This window comes from Malurus melanocephalus, unplaced genomic scaffold (genome assembly GCF_030028575.1).
Source record: "Malurus melanocephalus ecotype Western Australia unplaced genomic scaffold, MMel_1.1 scaffold_298, whole genome shotgun sequence".
Classification (NCBI taxonomy): domain Eukaryota; kingdom Metazoa; phylum Chordata; class Aves; order Passeriformes; family Maluridae; genus Malurus; species Malurus melanocephalus.
Genome location: NW_026623530.1, coordinates 300,944 through 326,934, shown reverse-complemented (window position 1 = coordinate 326,934; position 25,991 = coordinate 300,944). Strand labels below are relative to the sequence as shown.

The following is a 25,991-nucleotide window of genomic DNA, read 5'->3' as shown; positions in this document are numbered from 1 at the left end:
TGGTCCTTGGGCAGGAGGGAAGAAATTCTTTCCTGTGAGGGTGGTGAGGCCCTGGCACAARTTKCCTGGAGAAGCTGKGGCTGCCCCATCCMTGGARGTGTTCAAGGCCAGGTTGGATGAGRCTTGGAGGTTGGAACTGAGTAAGCTTCAAGGTCCCTCCCAAACCCAAACCATTCCATGGTTCTGTGACTTTTTGCCTGAGCCAGCTCCCCTGTCCTTAGACAACAGAAGTGTCCAGGCCAGTGACCGGACTGTATTTTACTATTTTTTTTCTTTTTTTCTTTTCTGAGTTTAATAAACTAGAATAATTTATTTGACAGAACACAGAAACATCACGGACAGGGTGGAGAAACCAAAGCAGCCGGTATCAATGATCAGTACAAAGGAACCACTTTACAAAAAGAAGTACCACGCTGCCCATCAGCTTTACCCAAAAATTACGGGGGGAGGGGGGTGGGCTCAGCTCAGCACCCCACAAACCCRGTTGGGGGGATGAAGCTATCCCCACAAAATGCTCTCAGATGACAATGCTGACCACAACAGCACAATAAATAGTGGGAATGGCCTCGGGTGGTGGGAGACCAGAGACCATTGTAGGGGGGAGGGCAGTCCAGGCACCACCAACCTAGGAGGTACAAGCATCTGTTGAAACAATTATAAGGGTGCCAAATGCCCCACTTCTCCCCCACCCCCAAACAGGTGCTAGATCCCATGCAGGCAGAGAGAAACATCAACCAGGAGGACTTTGCAGCTTGACAGGACAAAAGTATCCCTGGCAACAGCCCRCTGGGGACAAGGCAGTTCCACCACAACCCTGCCATGGCTGTGAAGAGGCATTTGAGGCCTCTCCCAGAGCAAGTGGTTGTGGCTGATGGCACGGACCCACAGGGTCCCCTCTGCCACCTTAACCTGGCCCCAGCAGCTCCCAGCTCTGAGCTGGTTTCCTCCAGGAAGGTTATACTGATGTGRAAATGGATGCAGCTGGGAGGACCCATGGGGTTGGCCATTTTGGGGGGACTTGGGGCAAGAGAAGGGCAGGTGCTGCCCACCYGCTTTGTTTGGAGCAGCTGGGGCAGGGGCCGAAGTCAAAGCCAGGCTCGTGCATCCCAGGGAAGGAACACATGCAGCAGGGCTGGACGGAGGGGGACTGGCCGTGGGCAAAAGGAGGGGACACTGAGGTGCACAGGTGCCCTTTCCCATGAGAAGGCTGCCTAAAAAAGATACCCCCCCACTCTGCTGCAACCCCCCTCCCCGCAGCAAACTGGTGTTGAGACTGGGCTTGTATAAAACATGTAAAAGAGGCAGCTCATAGGAAAGGGCTCTGGTAAGTGGCAGGGGGCTGGACAGGGACAGGGTTATAGTGGGCCCCGCTGCCTCCAGCACTCCCCTGGCTGTGCCCTGCACGGGAAACAGCAGCTCTGGCAGCTGGATGAAGTGACAACACGGCACAGTTGGACGGTTATAGGTCCTGTGGCCATCGGGCGATCCGTAGGCTCCCGGTACAGGTAGAAAACAAAATTAATTAATTATAGAAAAGAGAAGCAGCCTAATGTAGGGGTGTCCCTGGGGTGGGGTGGCGAGCAGGGTGGGGCTCGCTTATCTGTCATTGAGCTGGGGGGAGTTCGTCCGCTCCTCCTCATCCTCCTTGTCATCCTTCATGCCTTTGAGTCGCTGGCGGGCAAAGTCTTCGAACACAATGTCATCATCGCTAGCGGGGACACAAGGGAGAGGGGTTTAGGTGGGGTGAAAGGTGAAACACCTCCTGACCTGCAAAGCTGTCCCAGCTTGCCCAGTGAGCTCAACCTGCGCTGCCACGATGTTCCAGCAGCTCAGGGGGCTCCCAAACCCCCTATCCCTCAGCAAACGGCCTCAGTTTTCAAAGTCTTGTTAAYACTTGCCCAATGCACCAAAAACAAAGAGACCCCAAGCTCTCCAACTGGTCAGCATTACCAAGGCCATTGGCATTTGCCCCACTCTGGGGGGACCATAGGTCAGYAGGGAATAGCTGGGTAGGTAAAGTACCCCAAAAACTTCCAAACACATCACCAGCCATGGGGAATACTGTGGCGACAACCTCTCCCACCCCCAACACACGATCCCGGCCGGTTCTTACTGCAGTTTCTCCTGTTTTTTGGAAAGCCATGCAGGGAAGGGCAAAGGAAAAGAGAAGAGAGAGGGGGACAGCACGCGTCATGCTTTACAGGTGACATGCGTGGGGTTAATCACATGCCAATCCCATGGCACGGCAGGTGTTAGCGGGTTAGGGGGGTGCCATGCAACCACCATGTTTCACATACCCACACGGAATGTGGGAATTGGGGGAGGGATGTATTTTAGTCTCTTACTTTGTATCGAGCTCTATCAGATTTGTATCTATGGGTGCTTCGTTCTCTGGAACTGAACAAAGGGATGACATAGGGTTAGTCACAGAGTGGTCACTGGCATCCCACCCTGACACGTTCCCCAGGATCATCTCTGCTCTCCTACCAGGGTGGGTGAGACCCCCATGCAGTCGTCACCASCACCCCACTGGGGTGGCTGTGATTCCCCTGGGGCCATCACCACTGTCCCAGTGTGTGGATGCAACCCCCTGGAGTTTGGCTGCACTGGGGTGATGGGGGCACCCCCCCRGTTTTAACGCTGGGACCCTGTTAACAGAGTCAATGGGAGCCCAAAACCTCCCTCCACACAGACTCACTGGCCCCTTCTGCCCCCAGCCATCCCCAGGGATGCTGGCCCCGTCACCCAGGGCCAGACACTCACTGTCCCGGTGTACTGGTTCCTCCCTGGGTTTGGGATGCATCAGCGTGAAAGGCAGCTCCACTGCAACATCGCTGCAAGAGACACCAGGGTAAAGCACAAGCCTGCCTGCACTCTGCGTGCAGATCAAGGCAAATTTGCAGAGAGGGAGCAGAGCAACACCCCCCACTACAGCTGCTGTAGAGACCACAAAGTGGGRCAAACCCTGTGTTATTCCCCATGGAGCTGCTCAGCAGCTCTCATGCCTCTTGGCTGAGCTTGACCCCAGSATGGGGGATCAGCACAGGCCCCCTGGGAAGTACAGGGGCACAAGAAGGGAGACCAGCATGGCAAAAATCTGTCCTTTAGCAGTCTAAGGAAGGAGGGAGGATCCCCTTGGGTTTAGGTTGCAGACAGTGCCATGGGAATGGCAGGAGGTGCACCAAGTTTCCCAGTGCTCAGTGGGCATGGTGGTGGCATCAGGGCGCAACAGCCCGAGCACAACTCCGTGCTGCCCAGAGGTGGGTAGGACAGAGCCYAGACAGAGTCCCCAGCAGAGGACAACATGTGGGAGGGGAGTGACGTGAGGATGAAGACCTGGAAAGTCCCAGAGACTTGCTTTCCCACATAGAGGGAGCTACCTCTGTGCCCTGCTCACTCTCCCCAGCAGCACCCACGGGSCTCTTGCTCTGGTCCAAGAAGGATACAGGATCAAACCCTGCCAGCATTCCCAGCCTCACCACCCTAGGCTCACCTTGACCTTGCTTTTGGCTTTAAGTGAGACAGCACCCCCAACACAGTGGCATCCCAAGGACAGGCATGGGGTCAGGGTGGTAGCACCCTGAGAGTGCAATGAGGGGGCAATGGGGGAATGCAGTGAGGATTGGGGGCRCTGGGGGGAGTGGGGTGTTACCTGGAGGCGAGGTCTCCCAGCAGGCTGGCATGAGTCAAAGGATACAACACATTAGTCACTGTCCCCTCCCAAGGACACACAACCCCCACACACCTTTTATCCCRCCCATGCATGCTAAGTCCCAGGGGACCTTTAAGAGTCTTGGGTCCCATCTGTGCTACAGACCAGTCCCAAGGAGAGCAAGGTTAGAAAGGAAGTGGGAGAGGGGGTCCCCAATACTCACCCTCCTCGTGACACCACCAGCTTCACCTTCACCTTGTAGGAGACGATGATGCCCAGGATCTCCTTGTTAGCTCCATCTCTTAAGCTGGAGGAAGGGGCAGGTGGGATCAGCAAGGGAACAGCTATGGGGACCAACCCCCTGTCCTCCTGAAGGTCCCCCCATGGGATGTCCTCCACCCCAAGCATCACCCTGGAGCACAGGCTGGATGCCCACCAGGGCCAGGTCCTGCCCCCACATTGCAGGGGGGCAGGGACCCTGGGGGGYGGAGGGGCTCACAGCGTGCTGGATGCCAGGTTGGTGTCCTCATGCTTGAGCTTCCCATCCAGCGCCAGCCCTCGCTTCTCCCGGTTGTTGGCAAGGAAGGGGGTGAGGGTGTAGACTTTGCAGAATGTYGAGCTCGGGGCCACCATGTCACTGGAGATGACAGCCACCATCAGCTAGAGTCCCAGCTCCCACAGCCCCACAGGCCATCCAGATATCTCCATCTCAGCCTGGTGAACTTCACATATTCCCATCCCTGCCCCAGCCTGATGAACATATCCTTCCCAGGGGATGCAGAGGGTGATGTCCCCAAGATGCCACCAGAAAAAAGGTCTCCATCTTCCTGTTCCTCCCACCAGTCCTTGCTTGCCGAGTGCAACATCCCACTGGGGTTGCACTGGGGTAGGAGACCTCCAAGGCTCCTCCAAGATCCCCGTGAGGTCTCCAKGGCTCCTCACAATGTCCTCAAGGAGCCAGTACTTACTCAGCATCCTCCACGGCCACYGGGCACTTGTACTGGGCAGTGTTGAAGAGGCAGATATCGGCATACTGGCGCACTGGCACGAGACACAGGGAGAATGGAGGTCAGGGTGGGCCCTCATGGGGATGGGGATGGGGACATGGACACCAGTGGAGTGGGGGATGCGGCCCTACTCCTCACCTGAGATTTTGATCTTCTTCACAGTCTTGTTGGTGTTGTTGGTGACATGCACGTTGACACTGATGGGTTCCCCGTGGTAGTAGATCTGCAGGGGAGCAGAGCACGGSTAATGGTGAAATCCCCAGGGTCACCATGCCAGTGTGCACTCCTCAGTACCCTTGCCCACCTCCTTGTCCAGGGATGCCTCGAGGTGCAGTGGTTTGTCTGACATGAGGAACTGGCGGGTGGTTTCTGCCATGGGCTGGGGGCCRGGTCGCTCTGGTGCATACTGGACCTTACGGATCACCAGGCGCACTGAGTTCCTGGGGCAAGACAGTGAGACAAGAACTCAGGCTGCCTGCTRGCTACCCTGTTTCTTGGCCCATTCTGGGTCAAATCCCTCTTTGCTTCTGGTCTGCTGGGTCAGAAGGATGCCATGGAAAGTCTCATCTGGATGCCCACCAGGGCTACAAAGGGGAAGCCCCATGGTGGGGCCAGGTTTCCCACAGTAAGTTTTGGGTTCCTCACACAGTGGTGGATGTCTCCATCCCAACCCCAAGACATTCTTTTACCCATCCCTACTCTGAAGAACACCTCCATCCTGGAGAACATCCCCATCCCAGCCGTATCCTGGAAGACAACTCGATCCCAACCTTGAGAACATCTCACCCAAGGCGGGTAACAAACTGGGGTGCCCCTTTCCTGCWGCCAACACCAGGAGGATACCACTCCCATCCAGGCTGGACAGATCCTCTCTGCTTACCTCTTGTGGATCTTCTCCTCCAGGTTCTCAGCACAGAAAGCTTTGACCTCGTAGTCCACYCCACAGGCCTGGAAACCAGGAATCAGGGAGAAGGAGGCAGGGAAATCTCTTTGCACTCCCCAAAGAGGTGACCCCAGCAGTGGCCACTCATCACAGCCTGGTGGCACAGGAATATGGYGGAGACCTTACCTTCCCTGTGTCCTCTGGGCCCGGCTGCAGCGTGACGGAGCAAGGTAAATTGGGGGGGATCTGGAAGGGAAAGAGGGGTGAAGAGCTTTTTGGGGGGCTACCAGCACTTCCCTTTCCTGTCCACAACGGAAAGTGTTTTACTATCCCATTTCCCAAATCCCAAAGTGCTACAAAAATACATTCTTTTAGGTTTTAATTAATATGGGGGATTTTGAGAAATCAGGGCATCACAGCCATTTTTGAGGCCATGAGATTGAGCCCTGTAAAATGTCACAGAGYTCTAGAGGGGGTGGCCATCACTGCCAAAGCTGTGCAGGGAAAATTGGAGGAGCGGATGCATGAAGCAGGTGGTCTATCCCCACCCCATTCCTTGCTGGAACTGTCCAGTGCTGGCATGGATCCCCAGTGCCAGCATGGACCCCCTGGTGCTGACATGGATTGGCAGTTTCCCTATTGGTGACTGCTTTCTGCTCACAAGTTTGAAGATCCACCACCAAAAGCTGAGTCTTGATGACAGACGGCAGCATCTCACCCCCAACCAGGACCCCACGGGGCCAGATGGGACCCTGATGTTCCTGTCACATGGGTCAGTGTCCCTTCCAGCACCCCCAGAGCAACTGCTGTCACCCTACCTCGAAGGTGAAGGGGTAGGCATGCTCGCCCAGCTTCTTGATGAGCCGCTCCTGCAGCCGCGTCAGGGGCTTTTTGTCCTCGGGGACTGGGGGGAAGGCCTGGGAGTTGGCCACGAACAGGTCCTTGCGGAAGGTCAGCCCCAGAACGTCCAGGTCCTCACGGCCATAGCGGAAGGCGCAGGTCAATGTCACAAAGACTGGAGAGGGTTACAAGGGGAGGTTGGTAGCAGGGTGTGGGTCATGGAATCATGGAGTGGGGGCACCAAGGCAAGGTGGCATCCTGGCTCATGCCAGTCCCACCTCAAGCACGGCTTGAGAACGTGCCATGGTGACAAGATGGGGATGCCCACCACAGCAMCCCCATTCTCCACTGGACAGAGAACTCACCGTGGGTACAGGGGGCTGGAAAATGTCACCAAAAGGCCCAGAGATGCCAATGCCTGGGTAGAACTACATGGGGATGCCAGCCACACCCTATGGCAGTCACTTCCTTGGCCCCAGGGATCCCAGGGGTAGCCATTACCTTTTCTCTCCTTCAGGTATTCGGGATCCACCAGCACTACTCCATCTGCAAGGGAACAGCTGGGTCAGAAATGTGTCACCAGGACAGGGGGACACACTGGCAGGGTCAGGGAATGTGATGGCAGGATTAGGGGACATGATGGCAGGGTCAGGGGACRTGCCACTGGGATAGGAGGACACCACTGGTGGGGGAACACACACTGTCAGGGTAAGGGGACATGCTGGTAGGGTTAGGGGGGAATGTACAGGCAGGGTTTGGGGTGACACCAGCACAGTTAAGGAGGGGATGTGCCCCCCTTTACACAGAGAGGCATCACCTCCAAGCTGCCAGCCATGGCTGGGGGGAACACACTGCCAGCAGCGAACAGTCTGCACCTATCACACCCAGAGCATATGCAAAGCCGCAACAGGACATGAACATTATCCCAAACTAAGTGTTTTCTGCTCCCCAAAATCCTTCCTCCCAGACAGCCCAGCCCACCCTGGCATGCATCTCCCCACAAGTGAGATCCCCTTCCTGCCACCACATACCCACGGGGTCCACCACRTCGATGTGGTCCACGAAATCCCTCTTCCCAAGGTAGACAGTGAGCTGCAGGGGGGAACAGGGGGTCAGGGGTACACAGAGCAGAGCCCCAGGGTCCCTCAAGTTGTCATCACTCGCTGGGGTCCATGTTCCTCATCATCCCCAGTGTCACCCTGTCCCTGTAGTACYCAAAAGCCAACCCCACTCCATTTCAGGCAAAGCCTGGAACCTTTCCAGATRTCCCCAGAGCTGGAGATGCTTTGCATCTGGGGACTCGGGTGGTATCCCAGGGGTTTGTACCCCACTTTGGGGCAGGGATGAGCCCCCCAGTGTCACCGTCTCACCTTTCTCCTGATGGGGAAACAGAGGCACAGGGCAGGCAGCTGCCAGGCAAGTTTTCTTCATCAGCTCCTGCTGCCAGACCCAAAACCCCCACAGGCAGGGTCACCCGCACCCCAAGCACTCCAAAACCCATCTGCTTGACCTCTGTCTGTGGGAAAACCCCCCCCAGCCCCACTGTGCCTCAGTTTCTCTTTCCACTGCTGTGGCAGGATGCTGAGGCAGACAGCAGTGTGCAGGGTGGGTTTGGGGTTCAGGGACAAGCCTGTTTCCCACTCCCAGTCATGCTTGTGGCCCCATGGCTCCCCCMATCATGTCCCACTTACCTTCCCATTAGGACTGGCTTTCTTAAACACCCTGCAAAACAGCAAAGGAGGARTGAGTGCTGGAGCAGGGGACACCCTTCACTCCTGAAGCCCCCATTCTGCTCCTGGCTGTCCAGAATGCCCATGGAGCTGTCCAGCCCAACCTCAGGAAGGGTCCAACCCTCCACACTCACTGCCAGGACCCGTCTTTGAGTAACAGAGGCATCAAGACCCCAGCCCAGCTCTTCACATGAGGTTGGTGCCCAGAGACCACTGTGAAGGGCAGYAGCACCCCAGGACCCAGCTGGCCCTAGGGACCAGAGTGTGGAACCACAGGGTCAAGGCACCCAGGATGGGAGCATCCCACAGGATGAACCCACCTCACCACCATCTCACATGGATGCATCCCAAAGCCACTGGAGAGGCAAGAAAAGTCTGGAGTGCTCCTGCCCCTGGGGCTTTMTATTCCTCCTCCAAACCATATGACTAGCCCCCAGATACCCCTCTCAATTCCCAAAATCCCTCTGGAAGATCCCATAGAGACAAGGGAAAAAGCACGTGGGTTCAACATGCCACTGCTGGGAAATGCCAGAACATTCCCAGCCTGTCTGGTGCAGGCAGAGAGCAGGCAGAGGCAGGTAGGGTGCCTGGCACTGCCAGATTTTTCAGAGCCTGCCCTGGCATAAAGCCACCCATAATGGGTTCTCTTCAGATAATCCYTCCTTGCCTTTAAATTCCATTAAAACCATCCGGGAAGATTAGTAGTGGTAGTTCAGGCTGGGAAAAAAACAATTTTCCAGGGCAGCTGCTTGGCTCTGCCAAAATGCCTGGGGCTGCTATGGGATGATGGACCCTCAGCCACACCAGGAGGAACCCWGGGCCACCCCGCTGCCTGCAGCTGCCCATACCCAGCCAAGGGGCAGGCAAGGAAGGCAGTAACCAGTGGATGGGTGCCTGCTTGGGACTGACCACCACCCCAGTGATGGGGTAGGATGCATCAGGAAATGCGTGGGCACACCCCTCACTCCCATACCCCTGAAAATCTTGTGTCCCCACATCCCTGTGTCCCTGCATCTCCATAACCCTGCATATGTGTGTCCCTGCACTCCTGCATCCCTGCATTTCCAAGTCTSTACATTCCACCCTCCTGAGAGCCATGGGGACCAGCACAGCCTGGCCAAGCTCTGCCCAGGAAGCAGGATCCAGCCTGGATAAGGGAGTGTGGGGGCTGGGGGCCCTCATTCCCCTGTCCTCAGACAAGCCCCAGGAACCCTCTGCCGAAACACAAAATGCTGGGGACATCCTTSTGGCTGTCTCAAGCCACTGGGAATGTCAAGAACATTCTGCTGGCCATTCCTGGGTGGCTCTTCCCTGTGGGGGTTGGGGGATTGACTTTTCCAGCTGAAATGAGAAAGCACTTCCACAGAAGGATGTTTGTCATGAGAGTTTGTTGGTGAGGGTGGGATCCTGCACTGGTACAAGGAAAGATGGAATTAATGGGAATAGTGCCCCAATTAAATAAATGGGGAAGATAAAGGCCCCAACTTGCCATGGAATGACATCAGCACCCCACAATTATTTGGGTTTGAAAGCTACGGGGGGATTGGTCTTGAATCAGGAATGGAGGGGCAATGGATGCATCCTCCTGAGAACCCAGAGCAACTAACAGCAGGATTTTCATGGGTAATTAATGAGGCATTACATAAAAGCAGGATGAGGAGCATCCCCTGCCAGTCTGTCTCCCCCTTGTCACCCCACACCCCACAGAGCAGCTCCCAAGGCAGACCCCAGAGAGGTATGCTGGGAAGCCACAGGAACGAGAGCCAAGGCTGGAGGCTCAGTGGGTGCCGCTGGCAGCCTGCCAGAACACGGTGATGGTCCTGCCCAGCCCTGGGGACACTAACAGAGCTGCTAATGAACCCAGCGAGAGTGAGATCGATGACAGGCCTGCGGGAAGCCACTCCTCACCACTCCACCTGGCACACACTCAGACTGGCCCCACACTGGGGCAGGAGCCCCACAGAGCCTGAGACATGTCCAGCCCCACACTGCAGGTACAGGAGCCCCATGTTATGGGTGCAGAAGCTCCACAGAATTCAAGACCCACACAGCCCCAMGCTGTGTGTGCAGGAGTGCGGGCTGGCTCCACGCTGTGGGTRCAGGAGTATGGGGTGCCCTCATCTTGTCGGTGCAGCAGCCCTGCCTGGCCCCACACCATGGGTGCAGAAGCTCACATCTCCCCAAATGCACATCCTGGGGCCAGCTCTCTCCAAAAGCACCAGTGGGAAAAGGGAAGGGGCATGTGGGGACACGGTGGCCTCTTGCTGCCAGGGGGCTGACCCTCGCCCAACACCGGATGTAGAGGGAGGAAAGGAGGAAGTGTGAAGCCTTCCCTCCCCCTCCAGCCCTTCCTGGTGTCGAAACACTGGAGACACGAGGCAGGAAGTGGCCTCTGCCGCTGCCCATCAGGGGCTTGGGGCCTCACGCCATGGGTTGGCAGCCCCAGTGTCCCTTATGCCCCTGTCATGCTGTCACAAAGCCAGATCCCATCTCTCCTGCCCTCTCCCTGCCATGGATCCCATCCCTTAATGAGCTTGTTAGGCAYCCAGCCAGGGCTAACGATGGATTTATTGGGTGGCCAATAATTGAATGGGGTCTGCTGGATCTCGTTTGGGAAGACTTATGAGGATTTGATTCCCCTGGGCATGGGAACAGGATCTGACGGCAACACCACTGATTGCCTTTGAACCTGGGGYGGAGGAGCCAGCTCTTGCACTAACAAGGCTGGCTGGCGGATCTAATTAGCTAGAGCCACGTTAGAAGGGACCTCCAGGGATAACGGAACCACCAGCAACCACATCATACGCTCCGGCACAACCCCGCGGTGGCGGCCAGAGGCTCCATGCCAGCTGTGCTGGGATGAGCCWGGAGCACCACGCCAGCCGATCCCAAAGCAAGAGCATCCCACAGACCCAATGCTGCATCCTGCATCCCTGCTGCATCCATCCATTTATCCCCTGCCAGGCTCAGCAGCAGCATCCCCCAGCCGGGTCAGAGCTCCACCAACTTCCTTGGCAAGGAAACGCCTTGGCTGTGGGATCCGGGATGTGTCTGGATCCTGCTGTTATTACCAGAGTTTGCTCTCCAAACAACATCCAGGAAGCGGGAGTCTCCCCTCCTGGGCCACCTTCCAGAGCTCTTTCTCCTCCCACTGGAGAACCCTGCCCTGCTTCCAGATCCCATGGCTTCATCCAGGGGGATGAATGGGATGATAAAGGGATTGGGAATCCCTGGCATGGTGGGCTACTATAGAAGGGCTGGGTGGGACTATGGAGCCAGAGGAAGGGTGCAAGGGGTGCTTAATGCCAGCCAAGGTGGGCTCTGGTGTACCAGGACCACTGCAGCACTTCCCAGTCACCAGGAAACCATCCTCAAGACACAGGCTRGGAATCTCAGTGTCCAGGAATTCTAGTAGCTGGGCATCCCATGTGGGGTTGCAGATGCCCTGGGGGGGTGCTGGGTGGAAAGAGCCAGGAAAGGCAATCGATGGGTCCAACAGCCACCAACTCAGCTGTTTCCTCCAGCTCTTCCCACTGCAGAGTTTGGTGACTCCCAAGAAAAGTGGGGTGCCGCAGCAGGAATCAGCAAAAGTGGGCTTTTAGGGTATCAGATGGTTAATCAGCTTCCACAGCTGAACCTTCTGATCAAACCAAGTGATTTTGGGTTTGGAGATCCAAACTGGAGAGGGAGAGAGATTTGTCAACCTAAATCTTCCCCCTCCCAGCTCCCTCCGTACACGCTGCGTAGGCAGGGAGAAGATCAGCTCATGCCTCTCCCGCCGGCACGCCTGCCGAGGGGAATGCCGCTCACCAAGCTCCCCCRACACCTGAAAACCTCTGGAGGCCAAACCAGCTGCAACCCAGGGATGGTACCCAGCAACTGGGGGAACCCAGTGGGTGCTCCAGCCCCCCGACAGGACTGTCCACCTGCTTCACGGGTGCAACCTGAATTCTCAAATTCAGGACACTGAGYTGGAGGGAAGCGGATGCTGTCAGCTACAGCTAGGGCACCAACAGCTGGGCAGGCTAGCAGCAGCAACAGTCCCTTTCCAAAATGCTAGGCAAGTTCTACAGGAACCCACAACTCCCATTCTGCCACCCCAAAACGTTGCAATGTTTCTGGAAGGTTCTGCCCAGACAGGGCCAGACCCCCTCATCCTTCCCTCCTTCCATGGCCAGGGCAGGGGCAGCAGCTGCACCAAAGCCCCCTGATCCTGATTCCAAGGGGACATGGGGGTGAGCAAGGAGATGGCAACGGTGCTGAGGGGTGAGCGGGAGCACTCTGAAATCCCTGGTCCTCCATGATTAATGGCCAAGGGGACAGAAAGGGATTGGGGTGAGGAATGGGAGTGTCAACCCCTTAACCACTCTGCTGCCACAGCCAGAGCCGGCCGGCAAGTGTGTGTCACAGGAGACCCTCCCGGCCTCCCTGCATGGGTTCTCCGTCATATGCTGACAGTTCCTTGCACGATATACAGCCTGGCAGGTCCCTGCCGCGCTCTGCACTGGGGAGCCCTGAGGAGAGCAGATGGGGTCTCCATTCCCCTCGGCACGGGGGTCCCCAAAAGACAGCATTCCCATGGGATGAAGGCGTCGCACGCTGTCGTGTCACCGTGCTCCAGGGCTGGCACGTGTTCACGTGTTCCCTGACACCCCCAGCTGTGCCGCATGCCGGGAGTGACATCAGGGCCTGGATCCCCTGGGGTCACCGGGGTGAGCACACTCTGCCCCATCACAAATCCATCGAGGCTCCAAATCTGATGGGGAAGGAGCAGTGACGGCGGCGAGAACTCCACGGGCCCTCGGCGGAAGCCCCCAAACACCCCCCTACCACTCCCAGTCTCCGGGTCCCCACTACCCTCCGGGGGGCACCGTATCCCAGCAGCGGGGCAACCCCGGGGGACCGCCGGCAGCCCCAGCGCAGAGCACGGGCAGCGCCTGTCTCACCCACCCACCCCCGCCATGCCCGGGGATGCCCCCCGGGATGCTCCGSTCTGTCCCGGTCGTCACTCACCGGGTGCCTTTGTCTCCCATGGCCCCGCCGATCCTGTGGGCTCAGCCGGGAAGCGCCGGCCGGGCTTTGGAAAATTACTGGCCGGATGGTGGAGGGAGCGGCGACAGGGCGGGCGCGGGGCCCGTGTGCGGCCCTGCTCGGGGCCCGCTCGGAACCGCTCGAAACGCTCGGGCAGACTCGGAAACACTCGGAACCGCTCGGCTCGGCCCGAGCGGACGCCGCGCCGGCCGGTTCGAGGTCGTTCGGAACCGCTCGGGCAGGTTCGGAACCGCTCGGAGTCGCTCGGAACCGCTCGGAGCAGCTCGGAGTCTCTCGGAGTCGCTCGGAGCTGCTCGGCCCGTCCCGGTTCCGGTGCGGGCGCTGCCGCCGCCGCCGCCGCCGCCGCCTCCGCTCGCCCCTGAGCGGCGCGGCCCCGGGGCGGGGGGCGGCGGCGCGCACGGGCCGCACGGGCGGGGAGAGGACACGGGTGGAGGATACGGGGAGGGGACACGGGGCGGCCGGACAGGGGGTGGGAAGGAAGGCGGTGAGGGAGTAGAGGGGTGTGGGGCAGGGAACGCGCGGGAACACACGAGCACACACACACCACACGCACATACAGAGCGGCGGGACGCGCGTACGGCGCGGGGCGCCCCCCAGCGGCTGCTCGTGGATGTACAGGGACGGGGAGAAACCCGTGTGATCATACACAAACACGTGTGTGAACATACGGACACGGGTGTGATCATACACAAACACGGGTGTGATCATACACAGACACGTGTGTGAACATACGGACACGGGTGTGATCATACACAGACACGGGTGTGAACATACGGACACGGGTGCGATCATACACAGACACGGGTGTGAACATACGGACACGGGTGTGATCATACACAGACACGGGTGTGATCATACAGACACGTGTGTGAACATAGGAACATGTGTGTGATCATACACAGACACGGGTGTGATCATACACAGACACGGGTGTGATCATACACAGACACGGGTGTGATCATACGGACACGGGTGTGATCATACACAGACACGTGTGTGAACATAGGAACACGGGTGTGATCATACACAGACACGTGTGTGAACAGAGGAACACGGGTGTGATCATACACAGACACGTGTGTGAACACAGAGATACGGGTGTGAACACACAGACACGGGTGTGATCATACACAGACACGGGTGTGAGCACAGACACAGGTGTGAACACACAGACGTGTGTGAACATACAAACATGGGTCTGATCATACACAGACACGTGTGTGATCATACAGACACGGGTGTGAGCATAGAGACAGGGGTATGAACACACAGACATGGGTGTGATCATACAGACACGGGTGTGATCATACAGACACGTGTGTGATCATACACAGACACATGTGTGAGCATAGAGACACAGGTGTGAACACACAGACACGAGTGTGAACACAGATACGAGTGTGATCATACACAGACACAGATGTGGACACAGACATGTATGTGATCGTACAAAGACACAGATGTGGACACAGACACAGGTGTGATCATAGACGTGTGTGAACACAGACACATGTGAACACACAGAAACGTGTGATCATATACAGATGTGTGTAAACGCACAGACGTGTGTGATCATACACAGACATGTGTGAGCACACAGACACGTGTGTGATCATACAGATGTGTGTGATCATACACAGACGTGTGGGAACACACAGAGACACGTGTGATCACATAAACATGTGAACACAGAGACATGTGTGATCATACACAGACCTGTGGGAACACAGAGACATGTGTGCGATCATACATGGACATGCGTGGTCATACACAGACACGGATGTGGGCACACAGAGACATGGGTGTGMTAATGCAGAGACATGATCAGAGACATGGGTGTGAACATACACAGACACACGTGTGATCATGTAGGGATGTGTGTGAATTCAGACATGTGTTATCATGCAGGGATGTGATCACAAAGACACGTGTATGATCACAGACATGTGGGAACACACAGACACGTGTGATCACGCAGACACGTGTGATCATGCAGGGACACGTGTGAACAGAGACCTTTGTGTGAACGGAGACATGTTTGTGAACAGAGACCCGAGTGAACACAGATATTGGTATCTGTGAACACACAGACACAACTTGCACACACAGCACACACACCTTCATAAAACCAYKCACCCACCCACAYGTGCACACACRCACACGTGCACACACACGCATGCACACATGTCCGCGCACATCCATGTACATACACACACACACGCTTGCGCACAGCCCGCCCCCGAGGTGTCCCTCCCCTGCTCCGATGGAACCCRTCCTTCCCTGCAGGAACTCGCCCCGCCCTGCCCGCCGCTGGCTGCATCCCCTCCGCCCGGCTCCTGCCGCAGAGCAGCCTTGGGGACACGGGATCCGCGCGATTCTGGTGGCACCGCTGTCCCCAGGTGGAGCGTCCCCTCCCTGTCCCACCCGCACCGCCGCTGTGGGGCGGATGGACGGGAACCAAGGGTTGACGCGTGGTGTCTCCTCTAYCCCATCCTTGGGGACACCTGCCCCCCATCTTAGGGATGAGGCAGGACAAAAGGACAAAAAGCAATGCGGGGCAGGCCGTGGCTGCGGTGAGGATCYGGAGGGGTGGCCGTGATACCCTGATGTATCCAGGAAGGGCTGTCACTAAGGGCACGGAGYCATCGGTGGCAGAGGCAGGAGTGGGGCAGCTGCCTGGGGACCATAGGCCCTATTCTGGGACTGATTTGGAGAATTAAAGGATTTAATCCCAGGATTTGAACCGGGGCATGGAGCAGGACGGGGGCATTTGGTAGTTGGGGCAGTTTTGCACCCCAGTTTTGGCAGTTCCTACAGTGCCAGCGCGTGCCAGCACCAAAGCCTCTGGGGACTTTTCCTCTGGGTATCAAATGCCACAGCCTAGGATGAAGCTGTCAGATTGGGCTGGGTTGAAAGCACTGCATTGATCTCAAATAATAAATTGCTCCTTAGCAGGACAGCAGGAATGAAAACCACAGCCCTGATGCAAGGATGATGGGCAGACTAGGGGGTCCCCTCTGGGGAGCCAGAGGAGCAGCTGGATCCCACCCCAGGCCCAGCTTCCCCCGCTGCCAGGCTGGATGGGTCCCAGCATGGCTCCTGTCCAGGCATGGGGGGTCCCTGCCTGGCAGATGGGGGTGGAAAGAGCATCCCAGGGGATTGGAGCATCCTGGAGTTCTGGAACATTTCAGGAGGGAACAGCACGCAGAGAGGAGACCAGAGCAACTGGTAGAGCTGGAGCACTCAGGGGGAATCAGTGAATCCTGGGGCAGTGGAGCATTCCATGGGAGTGGAACATCCAGGGAGGGGCTGGAGCTTCCTGGGGTGTTGGAGCTCCACAGCCTAAGCTGGATTCCCACCTGAGGGTGATTTTTGGGGTTCGTAAGTGTTAATTTGAGCTCCCCAGTCCCCAACAAGGCCACCCACCAACCTGTCACGGGGAGGTTGACATATGAAATTTATTTAGGAAAACCAAAACCCACAAAAAAAAGATAAATAATAATAAAGAAGAAGGAACAGTAGGGTGAGGAGGAGGAAGAGGAAGAGGGAGAGGGACAGGAAGAGGGAGAGGAAGAGGAAGAGGAGAAGAAGGAGGAGGAAGAAGGGAAGAAAGAAGAATAAGAAAAGGAGGAGAGGAAGAAAGAGAAGTCATCTCCTCCCCAGGCTCCGCTGGAGTCCAGAACAACCAGTGCTGCGAGACAGAAGGACAGAAAAGTGGGAGGAGGTTTGCACACCCATGCACACCTGTGCACACTTGTGGGTGAGCTGGGCTGGGTGCCAGCTGCACTCCCCAGTATCCAGAGGGGTATATACAGGGGCAGGAGATGGGAAAGCATCAACTACCTACACACACCAGCAGCAGGGGCTGGAAAAGTGGGGTACAGCTCGGAAACGGGYATCCCTGTGTGCCCCCACCATGGTGTGGTACCTGGGATGCAGAACCCAAGTGTAGGACACCCCTGCATCCATCGGATGGAGAGACCTCTGCACCGTCAGGCACCCCTGGATCAGCACTGGGATGCAGGGACTGTCTTTGAACAGTTGTACCTACTGGCACGTGCCAGGGCTGTGACAGTGTCGTGACAGSGATGGAGCGCTGTTCTCCTCTTGCAGCTTGGAGGTTTGCTGCCTGCTGGGACCATCCCTACTGCCTGTGGCAGTGTAGAGAGGGGGARAAGGGCTTAAGGGGGTCTTGGAGGCAAGGCCATGGGCCAGCAGCCAGACTCGGTCACCAGGTGGGTCCCACCAGGGATTGGGCAAAGYGTCTCACTGAAGGCATCTCCGAGTAGGTAAGGCAAAAGAAATTCAGGTCACTTCATCCGCGTGGAGCGGCTCAGCGTTGGGGTCTCTCATKGCTCCTGCAGACACACACTCCAGGTATCCCAAGAACGTAGGCAAGTCATCGCTTACAGACAAGTCAAGGAGAGAAGTGTAGCCCAAATCCAGGAGGGACCTGCTGCGGCACCACTTGGGATACTGCAGAGGAGTGGGGATGGGGCAGCATATGGCCCCGTGTCCGCTCTTGATCCCAGTGTGACCAACACCAATGCCAGCAGTGTCAGAATTTTAACATGCTSCCTTTCCCTGCTGTGGTGGTGGGCTCATCCAGCTCCCACAGGCTGCATGATGCAGCCTGGGGGCTCAGTGCACCTAAATCCCTCGAGGCTGCACCCTCATCCCCAGACCCCTCTCCAGCTCTGCCCSAGCAGGGCACCCTGCTCATGGGTGTTTCAAGTGGTTTTGGTGGGGTGACAGAGCCCTGGGTCACACACAGCTGGTTGGGCCTTGAGGCTGGGGGAGCCCCTGGGGCTGAGGGGGTCCATATGGGTTGTGTTRTGGGACTGGAGGGACCACAGGAAGGCCAGCAGGGTCCATGCATGGTGGCTCTAGGACAGGAGGAACCAGAGGAGAGCATCCAGGTCCATGCATGATGGTCTACAGGACCAGAAAATCCACAGGAGATTGGTGGGGTGCATGCGTGGTAGCATGAGAATGGAGTGGCAAGAGACCTCCAGGGTCCATGCATGACCAGAGTGACCATGAGTAGACCAACAATGTCCATGCATGGTGCCAAGTAGGACCAGAGGGACCACRGGAAAATGGCTGGGTCCTTGCATGGTGGTCTGCAGGATCAGAGGGACCACAGACCACTGAGGTTCATGTCCAGTGGTCTGCAGGACCAGAGGGATCCCAAAATGTCGGCAGGATGCCTGCACAGAGGTTGGTATGGCAAGAGTTGTGAAGCCTCTGTGAGCTAGGGATGCGCATATGTTTGTYACCAGGGAAGCTGCTTGCAGTGAGGAGGTTCCCAGGTGAACACCTCAGAGGAACACCCATGTAGTGGGGACACAACAAGGACACGTGTGGGACCAGWTGGACCCCCTGTGGAGCACAGCCTTCCCTCCATGCCAACCAGGAACAGGACCCCCCGCCTTGGCACATGTGTAGCCCTTGTAGGGGACGTGGTTGCGTGGGACTGGGCTGCGTGAGAGATGTGAGTCCTTCCATGGGTGAGTAGGTCCAGGGGTTCTCGGAGGTGGGGCTTTTAGCCAACGGATGCTCAGCAGTTGCTGGGAKGAGGCTGGAGCTGGTTCTCTAGTGTGGAACACAGCCGGGGATGCAGGCACATCCCCGTGGCCATGGCCATCCCACTCTGGTGTCTCTTCCCTCCTCCAGCTGGAGCCAACCTTCTGTGGACCTGATCTGTGGTCCATGGGAACACACCCCATATGCTCTACAGCCACCCCACAGCTCTCCCACTGCCCCTTGCCATCCTGCCCTACACCATCCCSCTCTGTTCTGCTGACACACACCCACCCATGACATGGCGACCAACCCCTCTAGGCCCCTCTAGGCCTCCACCAAGGACATCATTCCCACTGTCACCCCATGGGGACAGGACCTGCAGTCTTAAGGCAGTTGAAAGCACATCCATCCTCCAGCCCTGCTGTGTCCCTTAGTGCTCCTGACCACCAAGGCAGTGTCCCAGGGACCACCRGGTGGAGAGGACACCTGAACACCTACCCCAGAGGGAGGAGACAGTCACCCAGTGGTGGGGAAGGACCAGTGGTGGATGCTGGCAGCACACAGCCCTTGCCATGGTAGTTCAGAGTCAGTGATGTCCCCCCAGACCTCCTCCCCATGGGCTGGGGGACGAGGCTTGGGGATGCTCCCAGCCCAGCTATGGCTGTGGCCTCCCCATCGCCTCCTTCACTCGGCCCCAGCCTCAGGGGGCTGCCCTGCCTCAGGTTCCAGACAGCCATTGAGTTGGGGGTCAGGGGCCTGTGGGTCATACTCCTCATCCAGGAAGTCCAGGGAGTTGTTACTGGGCAGCCCCCGGATGGTGAATTTGTGAGAGACCTTGGTCCACTGCTCCCGGTTGCTGGCCACCCGCTCGTAGAGCTCCGCCGCCTTGGGGAAGAGGTCCTGCAGCAATCTGAGGAGTGGGGGATGCGCTCCATCAGCACAGGGCTGCACCCCCTTACTGCGCTGCAACCTCCTTAGTTGAGCGCAACCCCATCCCCACCACTTAGAACACCCCCAACATGTGCAAGACACCCCACACAGCACCCCCATCCCACCCTAAGAGAATGGGGGTGCAGGGGGTCCTCCCCATCCCAGAACCAGCCCTGGGGCTYACTTGTAGATGGGCATGGCAATGTGCTCCATGAAGCTGATCTGCAGCTCGGGGATGTAGGCTTTCTCCCGRTCCATCATCTCCAGCGGGCTGTTCCCCATGGCTTTTTCCTGCAAGGATGGTGAGGGGGATCAGTGTCAGTGGCACTTCCCCCCATTCCCGAGCAAGACCTCTCTGCTTGCTGCCCACATCCCCCATTCCATTGGTGCCAGGAGCATTTGGTCAAGCCCAGCCCTGCCAGGTGGTACCTACCAGGTCACCCTGGGAGAAGAAYTCCTTGTAGATCAGCTCCTGCAAGAGACAGGTCTCAGTGCGGGGGGTGCAGCCTGGGGTGATACCCCATGCCCCCTAYCCTCCAGACCCCTCCCCATGGCTCTGAATCAAGCAGGGACACAGTCCTGGCATGGAGGGACTGCTGCATGGTCCAGGGTCCTGCATGGAGGGACCCCCTCCATGAGGGGCAGGTGGATCCCTGGTGCCTGGGGACATGCAGGTGGCCTGGGTGGGTTATGAGATGGCATTCAGGGGGATTAGCCCCATGCTGTGGCACTCACTGCAATCTTCCTGGTGGTCTTCCAGCCCTTGGTCTGGTCAGAGAGGTCACAGGAGGTCATGAGCAGGCAGAGCAGCAGGCTGCGGTGCTGTTTGTTCTTGGGGTCATATCCCACTGAGAGCAGAGTGTGGGGCAGGGGTTGGGGTGGGGGGGTCTCAGGACAGAGCTTTGTAGCCCCCATCAACCCCCCTATGAGGACTTTGGGGACAGCCAAAATCTGCTGTGTCACATCCCAGCCCTCATCACCCCTGACAKAAGAACCTCTTGTGCCACCTCCTAGCTTCGGTGGTACCAACATCCCACCACTCCCTAAATCCCAATCCCAATCTCCATCCCAGGAGCTTCACCTTCTGCCATTTTCTGGAGATCCTTGAAGATGCGGAGGTGGTGGGCCAGATCRGTAGCCAAAATGATGTCCCTCATCAAGTCCAGCATGCGCTGGTAGTCCTGTGGGCAAGGCAGCTGCCATGACCAGCTCTGTGCCCCTGCCAGCTCCCACATTCCYGAGGATCCAGGGATGGGGAGCAGGGGGTCTGGAGAAGATGCAGGGGCTCAGCATGGGCAGGGGTTGGCCTGAGAGGGGGGTTAAGGTGGGGGGCTCACCTTTCGGGAGAAGTGGTCGAAGATGTTGCAGCCTTGGCTGTTGAGGATAGCGATGGCTTGGGCAAAGTGATGCCTCTGCGGGAGGAGCCGTGACCATGAAAGCAGGCAGGGAGCGGGCAGGGATGCTGCCACACAGCCAGAACCCAGGAGAGATGGGCACTGGGASACTGGGGGGATCTTACCTCCATTACAGAGCCCTCTGAACTGTAGAGYGCAGCCAGGACCGATTTCTACAAGGTACAATAGCCAGAGTGAAGGAGCTATGGGGGTGAATATCCCCACAGCTCTGTCCCTGTCCCCATAACCCCCACCCTTGCCCATCCCAGCGCTGGGCTCGGCTCACCGAGGCCACCTGGAAGGAGTTATTGGTGCCTCTGTGGTCCAGGTCATGGCACATGCAGGAGATGAAGAGGGCAAAGATCTCGATGTCTCTGGAGAGGGGGAGGAGGGAAACTGAGGCAGGCAGGAGAGCAGGGAACACCCCGGCCAGGCCAGGGAGTGGGGAACAGGGACAGGGATGGCGCCTGGCCTTACTCCAGGTAGTTAACGAGCTCCAGGTTCTTGTAGAGCAGGTAGCAGAAGTGGGAGACGGAGAAGGCGTGCATCCAGTTGTGGTAGGGAGGGTCACGGTACCCCTTCTTCACCATCAGGCAAAACCTGCAGTGCCAGGCAGAGCCATGCTGGGGTGTCTCACCCCACAAGAACCTCCACCTGGCCAGGCATCCTCCAGGCAGGCATGGGCATGGGGATTGGGATTGGGATGGGTTGGGGATGGGCAAGGGGACGGGATGGGGACAGGGAAGGTGGACAATCATCTGGATGGGAATGGGGAAAAGGACAGGAATGAGCATATGGACAGGAGACAGAGAAGGCAGTGATGAGAATGTGCATGGGGATAGGGGCGGGGATGTGGATGTGGATAGGGATGGGGAAGGAGACAGAGGAGATAGGGAGGGGGAAGGGAATGGGGAAGGTGGATGGTTGTGAATGGGGATTGGGACAGGAACAGTGATGGGAATATGGACAGGTTCAGGGAACAGGGAAGGGAATGGGGAAGGGAACAGGAAAGGGGATGGGCTGGGGATGAGGACAGGGAAGGTGATGGGGAAGAAGATGGGATAGGGACAGGAAAGATGGATGGTGATGTGGATGGGGATGGAGATGAGGATGGGGACAGGAACAGCAGACTCAGGGGACTCACCTGGTGAGAGTCTGACGATCCATCTTGTAGGTGTTGATGAAGTTCATGTCCTGCAGCATGCTCAGGATGGCCTGCAGAGGGGACAGGGTGGGTGGCAGGGAGTGACAATGCCCAGAAAGGTCCCCCATGAGCCACCCCTGCCCCTGCCCAGCAGGAAGATGCTCAGGATTGCAGCCACGTCCCTTCACCACAACACCCCTGCACCCTGGGGTTGAGGTACCTGACCTAACCAAGGCCAAGGCAGGGAATGGTGGCAGTTCAGAGTTGACCCCATGGTGCTCACCATGGAGGTGTCGTCCTCAGGCAGTGAGCGTGGTGTGTAGGTGAAGCTGGCAAAGTTGGGGTCGATGGTGGACACGGGCTGGATGCCCTCACTCAGCAGTTTCGTGTACTCATCATCTGACACCTGCAGGAGCCATAGCCAGTGGCCCACACTGTGACCAGGTCCTCAGGTGTCCCAAAGGCCACGTGAACCACAATGACAGCAGAGAGCCCTGGTGGTATCAGGCACCCAACTGTGCCACCACCCTGGGGTAAAGTGTGGGGGTACCATGCTGGCAAGCGGGGGTTCCCATCCCTGTCCCCATCCCTGTCCCTGTCCTCATGATACCTCACCTTCATGTGGTACATCATCATCTCATTGGCCAGGTGGCTCCGGTACTGTGCCTCATTCACCTTCTTATAYAGCAGGGACTGTGGGGCAGGATCAGAGTATGGAAGTGCTGGGGTTGGGCAGACACCCTCTGGCACCCCCAAGCCCACCCTGGCACCACAGCACATCCCTGTGCTTGTGAATTCCCTTCCCATCCCACTGCCACCATCACTTGTCCCAAGGAATGGGGACCGCACACATCCTCCAATCCCCATCCCTCTGTGCTGTGGCAGAGCCAGGAGCTGCCCTTGTGTGTGACCCCCTCCAAGTGGAGGATYCCCCAGCACGTACATGGGCGATGCTGATGCCGCAGTAGATGGAGAAGGCAGTGGCCAGGTCCTCGTCRAACTTGCTGAACCAAGGGCCATTGATCTTGTTGACCAGCTCTGCCACCCCAATGACCTCTGGAGCAGAGGGGAACAGCAAGGGTATCAAGTTCGTGTGCTGTGGACAGCACTGTGTCCCTGGGCTTAGGACAGGGTTGTRCCCAAGCAGCAGGGACAGTGCTGTGCCCAGGGGCTGGGACAGGCTCACGCCCATAGACAGCACTGTGCTCATGTGTTGGCGGACAGGACCATCCTCTGATGCAGGGTACGTGATCATTCCCATGTGTTCAAGGACAGTGCTGTGCCCATGCACTGGGACAGAATCATGGCCATGGGCTGGGGACAGTGCTGAGTGTCTGTGRGGGGACAGGATCATGCCCAGGGATTGTGTTGAGCCTATGGGCTAAGACAAGATCATGTCTGTGTGCAGGGGGAGAGGATCACACCCAGGAACTGTGCCCTTTTGCCAGGAGACAGCACTGTGCCCAAGGGCTTGGACAGGGCTGTGTCCATGGCCTGTGGGACAGTGCTGTACCCGCATTCATGGGACAGAATGGTGCCCTGATGCTGGGGACAGGACTGTGACCATGGGCTGGGGACAGAACAGTGTTCAGATGTTGGGTGCTGTGCTGTGCCCACAGACTGAGCCAGGATTGTGCCCCTGTGCTCGAACAGGATTCATGCCCATAGGCTAGAGATGATGCTGTGCCTGTGCCTGCATGCTTGGGACAGTGCCATGTCCACTTGACASGTGACCAAACCACCACGTGCTAACYGAGGCCCTGCTGGGCCAAACCTGTGCCCCCTCTTCCCAGAGCACCCCCCTCACCCACTCACCCTGGTTCTCATTCTTGATGGGGAAGCAAAGGATGTTGCGGGTGCGGAAGCCAGTGCTGTCATCTACCCCACGGTAGAAGAGTGGGTGTGAGTAGGCATCCTTGATGTTCAGGATCTTGCCRGTGGTGGCCACGTGCCCAGCAATGCCCTGGTCTGCCGGGATGCGGATCTCGTAGCTCTGCGGGCAGGGGGAGGGGATCACCAGCAAGGCCTGGAGGGAGGGACACACCCCCAGGGCCCCCAATGCCATCCTGGTGGCCCTGTGCTCACCTCRTCGTCCACCACTCCGCCATCGAACACCTTGGCCACCAGCTCATGGCTGAGCCGGTCCAGCAGGAACACAGAGCATCTGCAAGATGCACCACTGCCATTCGTACCCTCAGGGGAGCCCAGCACCAGTCCCCGTGGTGTCCCCTAATCCATGTGCCCCACCACTCACATCTCAGCGTTGCTGAGGTTCCGGGCCTCTGTAATGATCTCCTGGAGCAGGACAGAGACATCATCTGCAGGGGAAGCAGTGAAGGGTCAGGGACCCCCAGCCGGGCAGCACTGCCCCCTCATGCCCCCCTTGTGCAGTGGAAGGGGCTGGTTCAGCTCAGGGCCCTGGCAGGAGGGCAGGGGGCACAGGGGATGGGGCTGTGCTGAGTGGGGCATGTGTATGTGTGAGCAGCACAGAGGTTTATGCAGCAGTGCATGCAGCCACGCACCATCAGTGCATGCCAAATTCTGTGCCACCTCATATCAYCCTTCTGTAACCATTCCCCAGCAAGGAGACCAGAGACCCCAGTGCCACCACCCTCCAGGGCTGGGGACAAGGGAGGTCAATTCCCCATTCCACTCCCCCACCAGGGGTGCTCTGCACATACCCAAGTGGGTGAAGAGGTTCTTGGCCACCTGCAGCAGGGCCTGAGGGGACAGAGAGGATGCTGTCAGTGACCAGCACAAGATGGGACACATACACACACGCATGTGACACAGCCCTGCACGTGCTCACCTGGCACTCACACTTGAGCTTCTGCTCCTTCTGGAAGGCCAGGGTGCTGGTGAGCACTGTGGAGGTGTAGCAGAAGCAGTGCTGGATCTTGTGCTCATCCGTGTCTGTGTAGCTGGCGGGGGCACACCTCAGTTCTCTGTCCCCATTGGTCCCCCCCGTTCTCCAAAGCTCTGGCACCCCAAAAGAGAGGCGGTGCAGCCCCACAGAGAGTCCCAGCCAAAATGCTGCTCACCTCTCCCCACTCAGTTTGTTGAAGGCGCAGGCCAGTGCCACCACCTGGGAGGTGGCCCGGCTGATGACAGGGACACAGAGCATGGAGGTGACCTCGCAGCCCARCATGCTGCTCAGCTGCTTGTGCTCSTCCTGCAGGGAAAGGTGAGATGGGGCAAGAACAACACCCCTGCCCCCCTCAGGTGGCCCCATGGGACAGTGGCGTGACACTCATGTCACCAGGTGTGGGAGGGACACAGCCAGTACTCACTTCACTGATGTCCTTCAGGGTGATRGGCTTCTTATCCTCCACCACCTGCCCCAGGCGCCCAAAGGTGAGCTGGGGGGAAGGGGACATGTGAGCCCTTGGCACCAATCACCCACCCCCTGATCTCCCAACCCCTCAGCAGCATCCCCTGCTCACTGAAAAGCTGATCTCCTCATCCAGGACACGGTCCCCCACCACCTGGAAGAGATGGAGGGAAGGGGGTGCCCATGAGGATGACACCGTGTCAGGGGGTGTCAGGTAATCCTCTGTGGGGATCAGGGCTGGGGGAACTGGCCCCATGGCACCCACCTGGCAGAAGAGCTGGTGGTTGTCCTCAGAGACGAGCAGGAGGCAGCAGCATAGAGACTGGGTCTCTTGCTTCAGCTGGGGAGTAAGGGGAGGGTCAGCAYCCCAGCCCATCCCCAGCCTGTCCCRAGCATTCCCCAGGTAGGATCCGGCCCCTTCTCTGCCTYCCTGTGCCCAGRGCACCCACATGTGCCACAGGGAACCCAGAACCTCCTCCCCATGACTGAGCTGGTTCACTCT

General features: G+C 57.9%; 2 protein-coding genes across 3 annotated transcripts in view; both read right to left on the bottom strand.

Annotated features, from left to right (window-relative positions):
• Positions 1 to 267: 267 nt before the first annotated feature.
• Positions 268 to 13,561, bottom strand: ARRB1 (arrestin beta 1). Of its 2 annotated transcripts, XM_057377029.1 has the most exons (16): positions 13,126 to 13,559; positions 8,074 to 8,104; positions 7,414 to 7,474; positions 6,884 to 6,928; positions 6,361 to 6,557; positions 5,729 to 5,788; positions 5,540 to 5,607; positions 4,964 to 5,099; positions 4,798 to 4,882; positions 4,621 to 4,693; positions 4,152 to 4,289; positions 3,876 to 3,959; positions 3,653 to 3,676; positions 2,764 to 2,834; positions 2,346 to 2,397; positions 268 to 1,708 (listed from the first exon to the last, which is right to left on the bottom strand). In XM_057377029.1, exons 1-16 carry the CDS (start codon positions 13,143 to 13,145, stop codon positions 1,597 to 1,599), a joined length of 1,257 nt encoding a protein of 418 aa, XP_057233012.1. In that variant the 5' UTR covers positions 13,146 to 13,559; the 3' UTR covers positions 268 to 1,596. The 2 variants fall into 2 exon arrangements, with proteins under 2 accessions (XP_057233012.1, XP_057233013.1); XM_057377030.1 differs by lacking the exon at positions 3,653 to 3,676 and having other exon boundaries at positions 13,126 to 13,561.
• A 3,113-nt stretch (positions 13,562 to 16,674) lies between these two features.
• PDE2A (phosphodiesterase 2A) overlaps positions 16,675 to 25,991 on the bottom strand; it is a 40,298-nt gene continuing 30,981 nt past the window's right edge. Inside the window, exons 10-31 of the mRNA XM_057377002.1 lie at positions 25,755 to 25,829; positions 25,602 to 25,643; positions 25,449 to 25,517; positions 25,200 to 25,330; positions 24,968 to 25,079; positions 24,840 to 24,879; positions 24,413 to 24,476; positions 24,244 to 24,322; positions 23,974 to 24,151; positions 23,102 to 23,214; positions 22,774 to 22,851; positions 22,442 to 22,564; positions 22,159 to 22,229; positions 21,492 to 21,614; positions 21,301 to 21,388; positions 21,140 to 21,187; positions 20,958 to 21,032; positions 20,702 to 20,801; positions 20,356 to 20,468; positions 20,054 to 20,092; positions 19,805 to 19,911; positions 16,675 to 19,600 (exon numbers count right to left, since the gene is read on the bottom strand). Coding sequence (XP_057232985.1) covers positions 19,375 to 19,600; positions 19,805 to 19,911; positions 20,054 to 20,092; positions 20,356 to 20,468; positions 20,702 to 20,801; positions 20,958 to 21,032; positions 21,140 to 21,187; positions 21,301 to 21,388; positions 21,492 to 21,614; positions 22,159 to 22,229; positions 22,442 to 22,564; positions 22,774 to 22,851; positions 23,102 to 23,214; positions 23,974 to 24,151; positions 24,244 to 24,322; positions 24,413 to 24,476; positions 24,840 to 24,879; positions 24,968 to 25,079; positions 25,200 to 25,330; positions 25,449 to 25,517; positions 25,602 to 25,643; positions 25,755 to 25,829 — 2,094 coding nt within the window. The 3' untranslated portion in view covers positions 16,675 to 19,374. The remainder of the gene's footprint in view (positions 19,601 to 19,804; positions 19,912 to 20,053; positions 20,093 to 20,355; positions 20,469 to 20,701; positions 20,802 to 20,957; positions 21,033 to 21,139; positions 21,188 to 21,300; positions 21,389 to 21,491; positions 21,615 to 22,158; positions 22,230 to 22,441; positions 22,565 to 22,773; positions 22,852 to 23,101; positions 23,215 to 23,973; positions 24,152 to 24,243; positions 24,323 to 24,412; positions 24,477 to 24,839; positions 24,880 to 24,967; positions 25,080 to 25,199; positions 25,331 to 25,448; positions 25,518 to 25,601; positions 25,644 to 25,754; positions 25,830 to 25,991) is intronic.